Here is a 13,806-nt window from a genome sequence, read left to right as displayed (position 1 = left end):
CAACAAATGCTTATGCTCGGCTTCCACTTCATGGCATATGTTTTCAAACAAATGATGATTGAGCGGCCTGGCTTTGATAAAGTTAACTATTTTAATGCACGTGGAAAACACATCTGCAAGATTTTCATCCATATCCTTTGCAGCCAAAGCCTCACGGTGAATCATGCAGTGAATCAATCACTCGTGCGACTGGACCCGACTTCCGTCCCATCATTGCGGCAGCACCATCCGTGCATACTCCAATACACTGTGTCCATGCCAATGCCAATTGTACAAAAAAAGTTTCAAGCACACGGAAAAGTTCTTCACCAGTTGTACGCCCTGGGAGCGCCTTGCAAAACAAAAAGTCTTCCAAAGCCTCTCCTTCCCAGCGATATCGAACATAAACCAACAACTGTGCAGCACTGGCAACGTCAGTGCTTTCATCGAGCTGAATTGCAAATCTGACTTGCTGAAGACGTGCTATCAGCTGGCTCTATATATCTTCCGCCATGTCGCCAATACTTCTACTTACTGTGTTATCAGACAGTGGAATGGCTTTCAGTTTTTGACTGGATTCTTTTCCCAGTACAACTTCGCACATATCTACTGCTGCAGGCAGTATAAGCTGTTCTCCAATTGTGTGAGGCTTTCTGGAACGTGCTATTCGTAATGCTACCAAATATGATGCGTGAAGAGCCTTCTCATTTACAGTGGCGCAGGCTGTCATTTTGCCTTTCTGCTTGAGGTACAGCTCCTTTTGCCACTCAAAGTATTCCTTCAGCTTACTGGCAATATCTGGATGCGCTGTTGTTGAATGGCGCTTCAATTTCGCTGGTTTCATTGCATCGTTGGACAGTGTTTGCAAACACACAACACAGAGGTTGGTCCGCATTTGTCCCCACTGCGATGAAGCCATATGAAATGTATTCTGGATCGTACTTGCGTTGTTTTCTCTTTCGGTCACCCTTATCCCCTTCGTCATCAGAATCTTCCGGTTTCTGGTCAGCTTCTCTCTTCAGAAATTTCTCCATACTCAGCAGTACACGCTGGACAGTTTAATTACTATTACTGATAAACAAAATTAACAAAACTAATCTAAAATTTACACGCTTGCGCACTTTTCGTTTAACAGTGACATCACCGGCATAAGTGCACGGTAAGTAAGCAAGCAAGATTATTAAGGCACACCAACAACGTCACTCACTCTCGCTAACACTACAGTGCACAACAGAATAGTAGTGAATACTACTGACTACACAAATCGAATATTAAGCGGCAGCTTACCAGAAGGGAACACAGTCTAAGTCTCTAAGATTGTCGCCTATAACAGATAGAATAGATATGGCCGATTTTCTGAATAGTGGAAAACTGGAGCAAGCAAGTAAGCTACGTCTTTGTAACAGGTCGCTTTTCCATTTTTTTCTTGGCTTGCTCATGGACCCCCTGGCAACCCGCCACGGACCCCCAGGGGTCCGCGGACCACAGGTTGAAAACCTCTGCCTTAACTAGTTTGTGGATCTGCTCTGCCAGAGGAAGCACAAGTCCCCAGAGACTCTCAAAAAGAACTTTTTATTATTGACTGAGTAGGATATGCCCTTACTGTCACCAATTCAGATTACCTGTCTGGTTTTATTCTTAATACACTTTCCTGTAGCTAGAATAAAGTTTGGGGGCTAGATACGAATGCCATCCAGCCCAACCTAACACAACTAAATTCCACCTAGTCTGAGAGCAGTAGGTCAGGGGTGCCAACATGACTGCCAGTTCATTCCTGACTCCTTTGCTGGAATACACAGAAGTCAGGAATGCACTATCCACAAAGAAAACCTCACTCATTGTTGTCGGTGACTATGGAGCTCAATTATGTCATTTGTGCAGTCTTCATTGGTGATCCCAAGTGTGACTGGCAAGAATGCAGTCAGGAATGCACTACCCCAAAGAAAACCTCAGCAGTGTTTCTCTAAACCACTGACAAAAAGCAAGTATGGATCAGCCCTTTGTTTTATGTACAGTTATGTAAATGTATATTGACTTGACTCAAAATGGAATTGATTATCTGTAAAGCTATATCATTGCTTGTAAGAAATTCCACAAGTATTCAGTATCTTCTTTTCAGAGCAACACAGTTGCAGTGTGGACGGCACAGTGGCACAGCTAGTAGAGCCGCTACCTCGCAGTGCCATAGACCCGGGTTCAATCCTGACCTCAGGTGCCACCTGTATGGAGATTGCATGTTCTTCCTGTGACCACATGGGTTTCCTCTGGGTACTCCAGTTTCCTCCTGCATTACAAAGATAGGAGGTTGGTTGGTTAATTGGCCACAGGTAATTTGCCTCTAATGTGCAGGTAGGTGGTAGAATCCAGCGAGAAGTGATGACAATGTGGGGAGAATTTAAAGAAATAATGTAGGATTGGTGTAAATGAGTGGTTGGTGGTTGCCGTGGACTTGGTAGGTTGAAGCGTTTGCTTCCATACTGCATCTCTCTGACTCTCTAGCAACAGTTTTGATTGCATTTTAACTTTTTGATTTATTGTGACGTTCTCAGACTGATTTTGTCTTGCTTTGAGCCACAATTGCTTCCCAAGACCTGTGCTTGCTTCTCCAGTCCTGTGCTTTAATTTATTCTACATAGAACATACATAGAACATAGAATATTACAGAACAATCCAGGCCCTTTGGCCCACGATGTTGCACCAGCATTTTATCCTGCTCTAAGATCTATCTAACCCTTCCCTCCCACATAGCCCTCAATTTTTCTATAATTCATGTGCCTATCAAAGACTTTCTTAAATGTCCCTAATGTATCTGCCTCCACCACCTCGGCTGCTAGTGCGTTCCACCACACACCCACCAGTCTCTGTGTAAAAAAAAACTTACCTCTGACATCCCCCCTATACCTTCCTCCAAACACCTTAAAATTATGCCCCTCCTGTTAGCCATTTTCGTCCTGGGAAAAAGTCTGACAGTCCACTCGATCTATGCCTCTCACCATCTTGTTCACCTCTATCAAGTAACCTCTCATCCTCCTTCGCTCCAAAGAGAACAGTCCTAGCTCACTCAACCTATCCTCATAAGATGCGCTCACTAATCCACGCAGTATCCTGGTAAATCTACCCTGCACCCTCTCTAAAGCTTCCACATCCCTCCTATAATGAGGTGACCAGAACTGAACACAATACTCCAAGTGTGGTCTAACCAGAGTTTTATAGAACTGCAACTTTACCTCAGGGCTCTTGAATTCAATACACCGACTAATGAAGGTGAACACACCATATGCCTTCTTAACAACCCTATCAACGTGCGCGGAAACCTTGAGGGATCTATGGCCATGGAACCCAAGATCCCTCTGTTCCTCCACACTAATGACTCCCGCCATTAACCTTGTATTCTGCCTTCAAATTCAATTTTCCAAAGTGTATCACTTCACACTTTTCTGGGTTGAACTCCATCTGCCACTTCTCAACCCAGTTCTGCATCCTATCACTGTCCTGTTGTAACCTACAGCAACCTTCCACACTATCCACAACACCACCAACTTTGCGTCATTTGCAAAGTTGCTAACCCACCTTTCCACATCCTCATCCAAGTCATTTATAAAAATCACAAACAGCAGGGGTCTCGGAACATGGAACACCACTGGTCACCGACCTCCAGTCAGAATACGCTCCATCTATACCACCACCCTCTGTCTTCTATGGGCGAGCCAATTCTGAATTCACACATCCGAGTTTCCCTGGATCCCATGCCTCCTGACTTTCTGAATGAGCCTTCCATGAGGAACCTTATCAAATGCCTTACTAAAATCCACGTACGCCACATCCACTGCTCTACCTTCATCAATGTGCTTTGTCACATCCTCAAAGAATTCAATCAGGCTCGTGAGGCACAACCTGCCCCTCACAAAGCCATGCTGACTGTCCCTAATCAGCCTATGCTTCTCCAAATGCCCATAAATCCTGTCTCTAAGAATCTTCTCCAGTAATTTGCCCATCACTGAAGTAAGACTCATTGGTCTCTAATTCCCAAGGTTATCCCTAATTCCCTGTCTTGAACAAAGGAACAACATTTGCCACCCTCCAATCGTCTGGCACTACTCCTGTGGCCAGTGAGCACGCAAAGGTCATCGCCAAAGGCGCAGCAATCTCTTCCCTCGCTTCCCGTAATAACCTTGTGTATCCCATCTGGCCCCAGTGACTTATCTATCCTAATGTTTTTCAAAAGTTTCAGCACATCCCCTTTCCTCACGTCGACATGCCCTAGCGTATCAGCCTGTTGTACGCCATCCTCACAAATGTCAAGGTCTCTCTCACTGGTGAATACTGAAGCAAAATATTCATTAAGGACCTCCCCTACCTCTTCCAACTGCAAGCATGTTTTCTCTTTTATCTCAGATCGGTCCTACCCTCACTCTAGTCATCCTCCTATTCCTCGCATACGTGTAGAACACCTTGGGGTTTTCCTCAATCCTACTCGCTAAGGCCTTCTCATGTGCCCTTCTAGCTCTCCTAAATCCATTCTTAAGCTCCCTCCTGGCTACCTTGTAACTCTCCAGAGCCCTGTCTGATCCTTACTTTCTAAACCTTAGGTAAGCTTCTTTCTTCCTCTTGACAAGATATTCCACTTCTCTGGTTAACCATGGTTCCTTCACTCTACCATCCTTATCCTGCCTCAATGGGTCAAACTTATCCAGAACCCCATGCATGTACTCCCTGAACAACCTCCACATTTCCGTTGTGCACTTCCCCAAGAACATCCATTCCTAATTTACGCTCCCAAGTTCCTGCTTAATGGCATCATAATTCCTCCTCCCCCAATTAAATACTTTCTCATATCATCTGCACCTATCCCTCTCCAAGGCTATGGTAAAGGTCAAGGAGTTATTAAACTCCAAGCATCATATTAAGAATCCAGGGAATTTCTTGACAATTTTGAAAAGAGTTGATTAAAGAAAGGCTGGAGTTCTTACTTGAAATCTTTGTTTGTTTCAAGATAAACAACAGACCAAACCAGGAAATCTCATCTAAGTTCTCCTGCCGAAAGGACAAGGCTGAAACATGCAGATATTAGAGTGTTCCAACGGCAATCTATTAACTATAGAGTAATAGAGTGCCACATGAAAGTTGCTAATGTGTCTTTTCTATTTAATGCTTTCTTAGATAATAGTTTAATGTGAAAACTTTCTACACAAGTATTATCCCAGTACACAAACCCTTTCTAACGCAAATAATTAATGCTTAAATATTTGGCTTGAGTGCAAAGGTCGAGGAGCATACAAGTGATAACATAGTGTAAATATTGCTGGCTGAAGTTCAGAATGCTACCATTGTCCAGTTCTTAATTATTTTCCTCCAAGGACTTGGGTGAAGAATTCACCTTGTGTTCATATAAACATTTTGTTTTGACACGATAGCCATGCGTAATTATGCTGCATTAGCAATATTGCCTGAACCCATTTTGAGATTGGGATCCCAGCCATGGGAAACATTATCCACAAGCAACATCTAGCATCAAGTCCCATGAGAATTCTGTATGTATCATGAGAACATTTCTCATTCTTCTAAACTTGACCGTAGAATCACTTTGCTTAATTACTCCTCATACAACAGACCAGCTATCTCTGAAATAAATATGGTGAACCCTTTTTTGCATTTCCTCTATCATGTTTCTTTCCATAATAGGGAGGACAGACTTGTATATGGCCAGATGTAGTTGGAATAAAAGATACATACTCTTGTACTCAAATTCTCTTGCAATAAAGGACACCATACATTTATCTTCCTAACTTTTTTGTTGCACTTGCACGTGAACTTTAAGGTGATTTGTGTACAAGGGCACTTAGGTCTATGCAAACACAAATGCCTTCCTCACCATTTAAAAATACTGTTTCTACTCTTTCCTAATAGAATGGATGACCTTATTTATCCATATTATATGGCATGGAAGATTGAATATACACATGTTGATATTCCCGGAAGCCTCTCTGAATCCACTTCACAACCCACACTACCACCAGCTTTTATAAAATCAGAATACGTAGATGCAATATTGTACATTTTAATCACTCATTATTTTGTATGCCTCAAACCTTCACATAAATCCTGTCTCTAAGAATCTTCTCCAGTAATTTGTCCATCACTGAAGTTAAGACTCACTAGTCTCTAATTCCCGGGGTTATCCACCACAGTGCACCGTGGTTCTTCAAGTGACAATTTTTCAGTGAAATGCGCTAATTTCAGTGCTAAAACTCGTCTCTCTAAAGAAGGGAAACAAACCATCGCTGATCGCCCCATTCAGCATTTGAAATAAACCCGCTTTTCAGTTGCTTCCCGTAAATGAGGACGAGAGCAAAAATATCAAGTTCCTCAAAAGTAGTAAAACGTCTCCATGCGCTTCAGGGAGTGCTAATGGGCAAATATTGACACAGAACCGAGGAGTTGGAGATATTATGGCAGGTGACCCGTACTGGGATCCCGTTGGATACTTCCTTTTAATCCTTTCATCGGCGTGTGTTTAGAAAATCTTAATAGGTCATACTATTGTTTTCTAATGTGGAAAGTTGAATTATTAACAAAGGAGGACTTCCTTCGAGACCTTCCTGCCTTTGAAATGTGTTCATGCACTTCTGCAAACCTTACTTCCACTTGAATTGCTGACTCCTACCAATCTCTCTCTCTCTCTCTCTCCTAATTATCCTATAAAAGACTGGCTTTCTGTCAGCTTTGGCTAATCCTCCGACGATAGTGCAACTCTAATGCAGAGTTGCGCGCAGCATGGGGCGCGGATTCCTTTGCTCTGCCTGTCAGGTTGCTGGTGGGAAGCCAATAGGCTGAGCCGAGGCCCGCCCCTCCCATGTCAGTGTCGGGTGGACGTCGGTCGGCTTCTTGCGGGCTTCACGTACAGTGAGGAACAGCCGCCAGAAACCTCTCTCCCCTCAGTGCCTACAAGGGACCGACCTACCATGGCGTGCTACCACAGACCCGACGCAAGCACCCTCCAGGCCCTGAAGGACATGGCCAACACACTGAGGATTCACTCCATCACCTCCACCACCGAGGCCGGGTCGGGGTAGGTGTCCGCCCGCCCGAAGAATTCACGCGGTATATGAGCGGCGTTTTCCCGCCGCCGAGGCCGGCCGGCCGGCCGTTCGCCCGCCAGCCGCTGCGAGAAGTTCGAGCGTGTGCAAATTCAGCAAAATTAAACTGCCAAACTGAAGGCGAAGTGGCGGCTACGGGGAACCGGAGGGAAAGGAATCTTCTCACAAAGCGCCAAGTGTGTGAAGTGATTTTTCACGTTGGCGGCGGGCGGCAGCTTCTGCTTCTCGGCCTGAGCCCGCTTGTCGGCAGATGGCGGCCCCCAGACCTCGGTCCTCCACGCTTCTTTTATCCTGCCTTCCATTACGTTTCTGTTCTTTCGCGCTGTTTCCCCCACTCCCCGCAATCTCGAGGTCCCAGGTCGGTGCGGATCAGCAAACCTGATCCTGATCCCGATCCCGCCCTGATGGTAACGATGAATCCGCACCGCCAGTTTATTGTAAATAACCGCTGTGGGTCTGTTGAAAAGTTAAGATAATCAGTTATCTTTGGGCAAATCTTCGCAAAAGTCGGATGGTGACGTAATTTTGATAATCCTGATTTTTAAAACCAAATATTCCAGTACATTTAAATGGCAAACAACTTTACTCAGTTGATTGTATGGATTTAAATGGGAAAGAAATGATGACACGGGGCAAATAACCAACCAGTTCTTATCCAACTTCTCCGAGTATTATTCAATTATCTTCATTGAAACCCATGTTAAAACCGGTATTTCCAGTTATCAAAGTGATGAGCATGAATTCGTGAAAGGATTTTCATTTGGAAGGAATGTTTTATTATTCGTTATTTGAGAAATGGAGCTTCCTTTCAATCAAACGGCGTTGACCTCCTTGTGGCTAAGTGAATAATTAAGCATTCTCTGAGTTGTACAGATAAAATTGGGCTGATCCCTAAATCTGGTTGATTACCTTTGGCGGTACTACATGGCCACTAGTTCCTTATGATTTTACTAGGGGAATGTCTATCGTAGGCACTTCTTGTATTTTTAAGATTAGTTACTTGGGATAGTCAGTATAGCTTTGTGTGGGGAGGTTCTGTCTCTCAATTTTTTTTTGAGGAGGTGACAAAAATGATTGATGAGGGTAGGCCCCTCATGGTAGGCTGGTGCAGGAGATTAAGTCACACTCAATCCACAGTGAGTTGGTAAATAGGATACAAAATTGGCTTGGTCATAGAGGACAGAGGGTTGTTTCTCTGATGGGAGGTCAGTAATCAGTGGTGTTCTGTGAGGTTCAGTGCTAGGACCTGTGCTGATTGCGATTATGTATAAATTGGATGAAAATTAGTATGTTTGTAGATGACACAGAAATTAGTGGAGTTGTGGATAGTGAGGAATGTTGTCAAATGATGGAGCAGGATATAGATCGGTTGGAAATTTGGGCAGAGAAATGATAGATGGAGTTTAATCTGGACAAGTGTGAGGTGGTTCATTTGGGAGGTCAAGTGTCAGAGGAAAGTATATAGTAAATGGCATGACCCTTCAGAGCAATGATGTACAGAGGGATCTTGGGGGTGCAAGTCCATAAGCTCCTTGAGAGTGACAACACAAGTGGATAGAGTGGTAAAGGTGTAGGGCATGCTTCCTCCTATCAATGGGGGCATTGAGTGTAAAAGTTGCCCAGTCATGTTGCAGATGGATAAAACTGGTTAGGCCACATTTGGAGTATTGTGTGCATTTCTGGTCATCACACACAACAGGAAGGATGAGGAGGTTTTGGAGAGGGTGTATAAGAGGTTCACCAGGATGCTGCTTGGATTGGAGTAAATTTGTAAGAAAAGGTCGGACAAGCTTGGATTATTTTCTCTGGGGCATCAAAGATTGAGGGGGGATGTGATAGAAGTATATAATATTATGAAAGGTATAGATAGGGTAGATAGAGTCTGTTTCTCTGTGTGGAGAGGTCAAATACTACAGGACATTGGTTTAAGGTGAGTGGGAACATTTAGAGGAGATTTGCAAGGGAAGTTTTTTTTACAAAGAGAGTGATGGGTGCTTGGAACGAGCTGCCAGGGGAGATGGTAAAAGCAGATACAATAGCAATGTTTAAGAAACACTTAGACAGACACAGGAACAGGCAAGGAATACAGGGATACAAACCATGTGCAGGCAGATGGGATTAGTTAGTTTAGCATCATGGTCAGACGTGGTGGGCTGAAGGGCCTGTTCCTGTGCTGTACATTTCTATGTCCGAATTGAAAACAGGAAAGGTCTCGGCTGTGCTGTTCCTTTAGTAATTGCCTGTTAGCACTTTCTGTCTAGGATTAGACATGAATGAAAAGTAAATGTTTCCTTCAGAAAAAAAACAGAAGTAGTTAAAAAGAATAAGTAGATAATTTTTAATTAATTTGTGAGAGTTGGACAGCTAGCATCAGAAATGGTGACCATGAAACTTCTAGATTGTAAAGATCCCATCCAGTTTATTAACATCCACCGGGGAAAGAAGTCTGCTATCCTTACCCAGTCTCGGCTATATATGACTCCAAACCCTCTGAAATTGCCTAAATGATAAATGCTAATATAGTGAATGCTAGCTTTACCTGCACTGTCCAGCTCTCAGGAGGTGTCTGGAGGTAATTGTGGAAATCTGTTGGAATGAACTTCAGAAAGATGTAGCCTTTGTAGTGGAAAATATATATTCTTAACCACTTCTGAGTTTTCTGCAGGAAAAAATGTTTTTTTAAAGGCAAAAATGCATCTGTGTATATTTTGTAAAAAGCTTCTGGCTTATAACTGTTTTTCCTGAGGGTTTTCTATTTTTTAAAATCTTAATTTTTTTTTCAATCTATAATTAAAAGAAATTGAACAAAGATCTTTGGAGTCTTTAAAGCATGGAAGTGAGTGGGTCTAATTTTGGAACATAATCATTTTTACATGATCTAATTTAGGCAGTACTAATCATAACAAGGAAAATATATAATGTTAATGTGAGAATGTTAAGATTTTGACCCATATTAAGGTTAATTTAATGGTACATTTTAGTAACAAATAGCAGATCTCCATGCCTGTTTCCATATGTGATGCCTGGTAAATGTCAGATTTCTTTTGCAGGAATTGCACCCTATTAGTAAAAAAAAACTTGTTCTCTAAGAGAACATTGTAGGCATTATCCTGGAGAGTAATGGGACGTAACTTTGACTTAAGGGTGGGACTGAAGCCCTTAAGCTGTTTGGATGGAAGCAGTGTTTCAGTCTGGTCCTGGAACTTAATTTCCAGCCCAGGAAGACCAAATTACAGTAAATTTAAAAACATTTGAACTACACTAAGTTACAGAATATCAGTGGAAGTAATGGTTTTCAAATTTGTATCTTAAGTTCATTAATATAGTCAATATTCTTGTTAGTTTTGGAAAAGAATATGGCTTAAAATGAATATGGCTTACACTGCTGTAAAATGAAATTTTACTTCAAGGAAATGTATAGTTTCTATTTTTTGTTGCCTATTTATTTCTCTCCCTTTGCCATTTATAAATACTCTATTTCTTAATGAAATATAGTCCCGTGGATGCTGACAGACTCAGTATCACTACGTATTCGTTTATTATTGTCACTTGTACCGAGGTACAGTGAAAAGCTTGTCTTACAAACTGATGGTACAGGTCAATTCATTACACAGTGTAGTTACATTGAGTCAGTACAGAGTGCATTGATGTAGTACAGGTAAAAACAATAACAGTACAGAGTAAAGTGTCACAGCTACAAAGAAAGTGCAGTGCAATAAGGTGCAAGTGCAATAAGGTGCAAGGTCACAACAAGGTAAATCGTGAGGTCATAGTCCATCTCATCGTATGAGGGAACTGTTCAATAGTCTTATCACAGTGGGGTAGAAGCTGTCCTTAAGTCTGGTGGTACGTGCTTTCAGGCTCCTGCATCTTCTACCCGATGGAAGAGGAGAGAAGAGAGAATGTCCCAGGTGGGTGGGATCTTTGATTATGCTGGCTGCTTTACCAAGACAGCGAGAGGTAAAGACAGAGTCCAAGGAGGGGAGGCTGGTGTCCATGATGTGCTGGGCTGTGTCCACAACTCTGCAGTTTCTTGCGGTCCTGGGCAGAGCAGTTGCCATACCAAGCCGTGATACATCCAGATAGGATGCTTTGTATGGTGCATTGGTAAAAGTTGGTGAGAGTCAAAAGGGACAAACCAAATTTCTTTAGCCTCCTGAGGAAGTAGAGGTGCTGGTGAGCTTTCTTGGCCGTGGCTTCTACATGATTTGACCAGGGCAGGCTGTTGGTGATGTTCACTTCCAGGAACTTGAAGCTCTCAACCTCAGCACCATTGATGTAGACAAGTGCATGTACACCGTCCCCTTTCCCGAAGTCAATGACTAGCTCTTTTGTTGATATTGAGGGAAAGGTTATTGTCATAACACCATTCCACTAAGCTCTCTATCTCCTTGCTGTACTCCACCTCATCGCTGTTTGAGATACGGCCTACAACGGTGGTATCATCTGCAAACTTGTAGATGGAGTTAGAGCAGAATCTGGCCACACAGTCATGAGTGTATTGGGAGTAGAGTAGAGGGCTGAGGACACAGCCTTGTGGGGCGCCAGTGTTGAGAATAATCATGCCAGAGATATTGCTGCCTATCCTCACTGATTGCGGTCTGTTTGTTAGAAAGTCAAGGATCCAGTTACAGAGGGAGGTGTTGAGTCCTAGGTCTCAGAGTTTGAGTTGGCAAATTGGTTGAGGCACCATAGATGAGCTGCCATTCTTGTCCAACTTTTCAAGTGGTGGTTCTAAGATATTGATGACAAGCAGGGATCCTGGCTGATGTGTTGATAGGCATAGAGTTTTACAAGACCGATATGGGCCTTTCAGCCCACCATGTCAATGCCAACTTTTTTTTTGCTCGTTTGCACTAATCCCATTTTCCTGCATTGCAACCATGTTCTTCTCTGCCTTGCCTATTTAAGTATCTGTCTAAATGCCTCTTAAACATAGTGATGGTATCTGATTCCACCATCTCCTCTGGCAGCATGTTCCAGATATAAACCACTCTCTCGGTAGAGGCGGGGGAAAAAACTTGCCCCTCGCATCCCCTTTAAAATTCCTTCCTCTCACCTTAAACCTATGCCCTCTTGTTTTTGATACCCCTACCATGGAAAAGAGATCTTAACTATCTACCCTATCTATTGTCTCTCCTAATCTTGTACACTTCTATCAGATTACCCCCCCTCCCCCAGCCTCCTTTGCTCCAGAGAAAACAAACCCATTCCCATCCAACCTCTCCCCATACCTAAAATGGTCCAATCATGGTGAACTTCCTCTGCAATCTCTCCAGCACAATCACATGCTTCCTACAGTGTGGCGACCAGAACTGCACACAATAATCCAAGTGCTGGCTAACCAGCGTTTTGTAATGTTGCAAGAACCTCACTCAGAACAATGACCTGGCAGCATGATTAAAGTTAACTGACAAAAGGATTAGAGGGAAGATTTTTTTTCTACAATGAATTTAGTACTTGAAAGGGTGGTGGAGGCAGAAATCCTCCCTCATTTAAACTACCGTGAAGAGCTGTGGCCTGAAGGACTACAGATCCAAAGAGCTGAGAAGTGGCATTAGGTTAAAGTCCAGTTTTGGCTAGCATGGATTCTGTACCTGTTATAGGTTTTCAGTTCAATTTCACTGTCCTAATTGAAATCGATGAACTCAGCACAGATTAGAAACCAAGCTTGCACTATTTTCATTTGTTTTACTTTCATGTCTTTCTAACTCAAATCATTGGAGGAAGTATGGTTTCATTTTGGTTTGTTGCCTCCTTCAATATTGAAAAATCTCAGCAACTTGATTCAAGATGTGATACATAGAGCACCAGAATGAGGATGGAATAAAATAAAGTTATTAAAGGTAAATAGAAGCATATATTGTGATTATCTTATTTCAAAAAGAAACAGGTATTCCTGAAAAGCATACACTCTCAAATAAGTTCCAATACTTTTTTTTTCTCTCTTCTGTTATTCATCTCCTATTTGTATCTCCTTTAGGCAAGTCATCTGCAATCACCACCATCTTTTGATCATCATCTCCATAGGTCTCCATTCTCTCACATATATTCCCCTGCTTCCCTCCACCTTTGGTTGGATACAGGTTGGATTTCTAGCTTTTCTCAGTTCCGATAAGCCATAAATCTGAACCATTGACACTGTTTCTTGCTCCATAGATAGTGCCTGACCTGCTGAATATTTCTAACATTACTGTTTTAATGACAGGTTTACTGTTCATAAAATAGGAAATATATTAACTTAACCAAACTGAGTACTGTATCTCTTTCATGTGTAGAATCGATGTCGACCAGAACTTCTCTCTATAAACCAATAAGGAGCTTGCAAGGGAAATAATTGGTCATCTGCTTTAATGTCTAATACAGTGTTTTACTTTGTTCTTATTACCTGTGTATTGTTACAGGTTTAGATCACTTTAACAAGACACAGAATTTGATGAAAACTGGTTAAGTATAGCATGAAAGGTTTGCTCAATATTGGAGCATGTGAAGCATTAATATTTAACATGTGATGTGTCTAAAGTAATCCAGTTCCAATTGGGATTTTATCCGGTGGAACTGATGTTGTGAACAAAATGAATTGTGCTCTAACCTGCATGGAGAATATTTACTAAAAGCAACAGTGGTATGCAGTGCTATTCCAATTTATTAATCTGGTGAAAAAATGTGCAAGTTTTTTATTATGTATTTAACAAATTAATTTTGTTTTCATTAGTTGAAGATGACATGG

At 42.3% G+C, this 13,806-nt stretch overlaps 1 protein-coding gene across 1 annotated transcript in view; it reads left to right on the top strand.

Annotated features, from left to right (window-relative positions):
• The first annotated feature begins 6,714 nt into the window (after nt 1-6,714).
• LOC127571736 (transketolase-like) overlaps nt 6,715-13,806 on the top strand; it is a 31,528-nt gene continuing 24,436 nt past the window's right edge. The window contains exon 1 of the mRNA XM_052018396.1: nt 6,715-7,048. Within this exon, the coding sequence (XP_051874356.1) occupies nt 6,735-7,048 (314 nt within the window). The 5' untranslated portion in view covers nt 6,715-6,734. The remainder of the gene's footprint in view (nt 7,049-13,806) is intronic.

The sequence above is a fragment of the Pristis pectinata genome, chromosome 6 (genome assembly GCF_009764475.1).
Source record: "Pristis pectinata isolate sPriPec2 chromosome 6, sPriPec2.1.pri, whole genome shotgun sequence".
In the NCBI taxonomy this organism is placed as follows: Eukaryota; Metazoa; Chordata; class Chondrichthyes; order Rhinopristiformes; family Pristidae; genus Pristis; species Pristis pectinata.
This window is presented reverse-complemented; position numbering and strand designations above follow the sequence as displayed.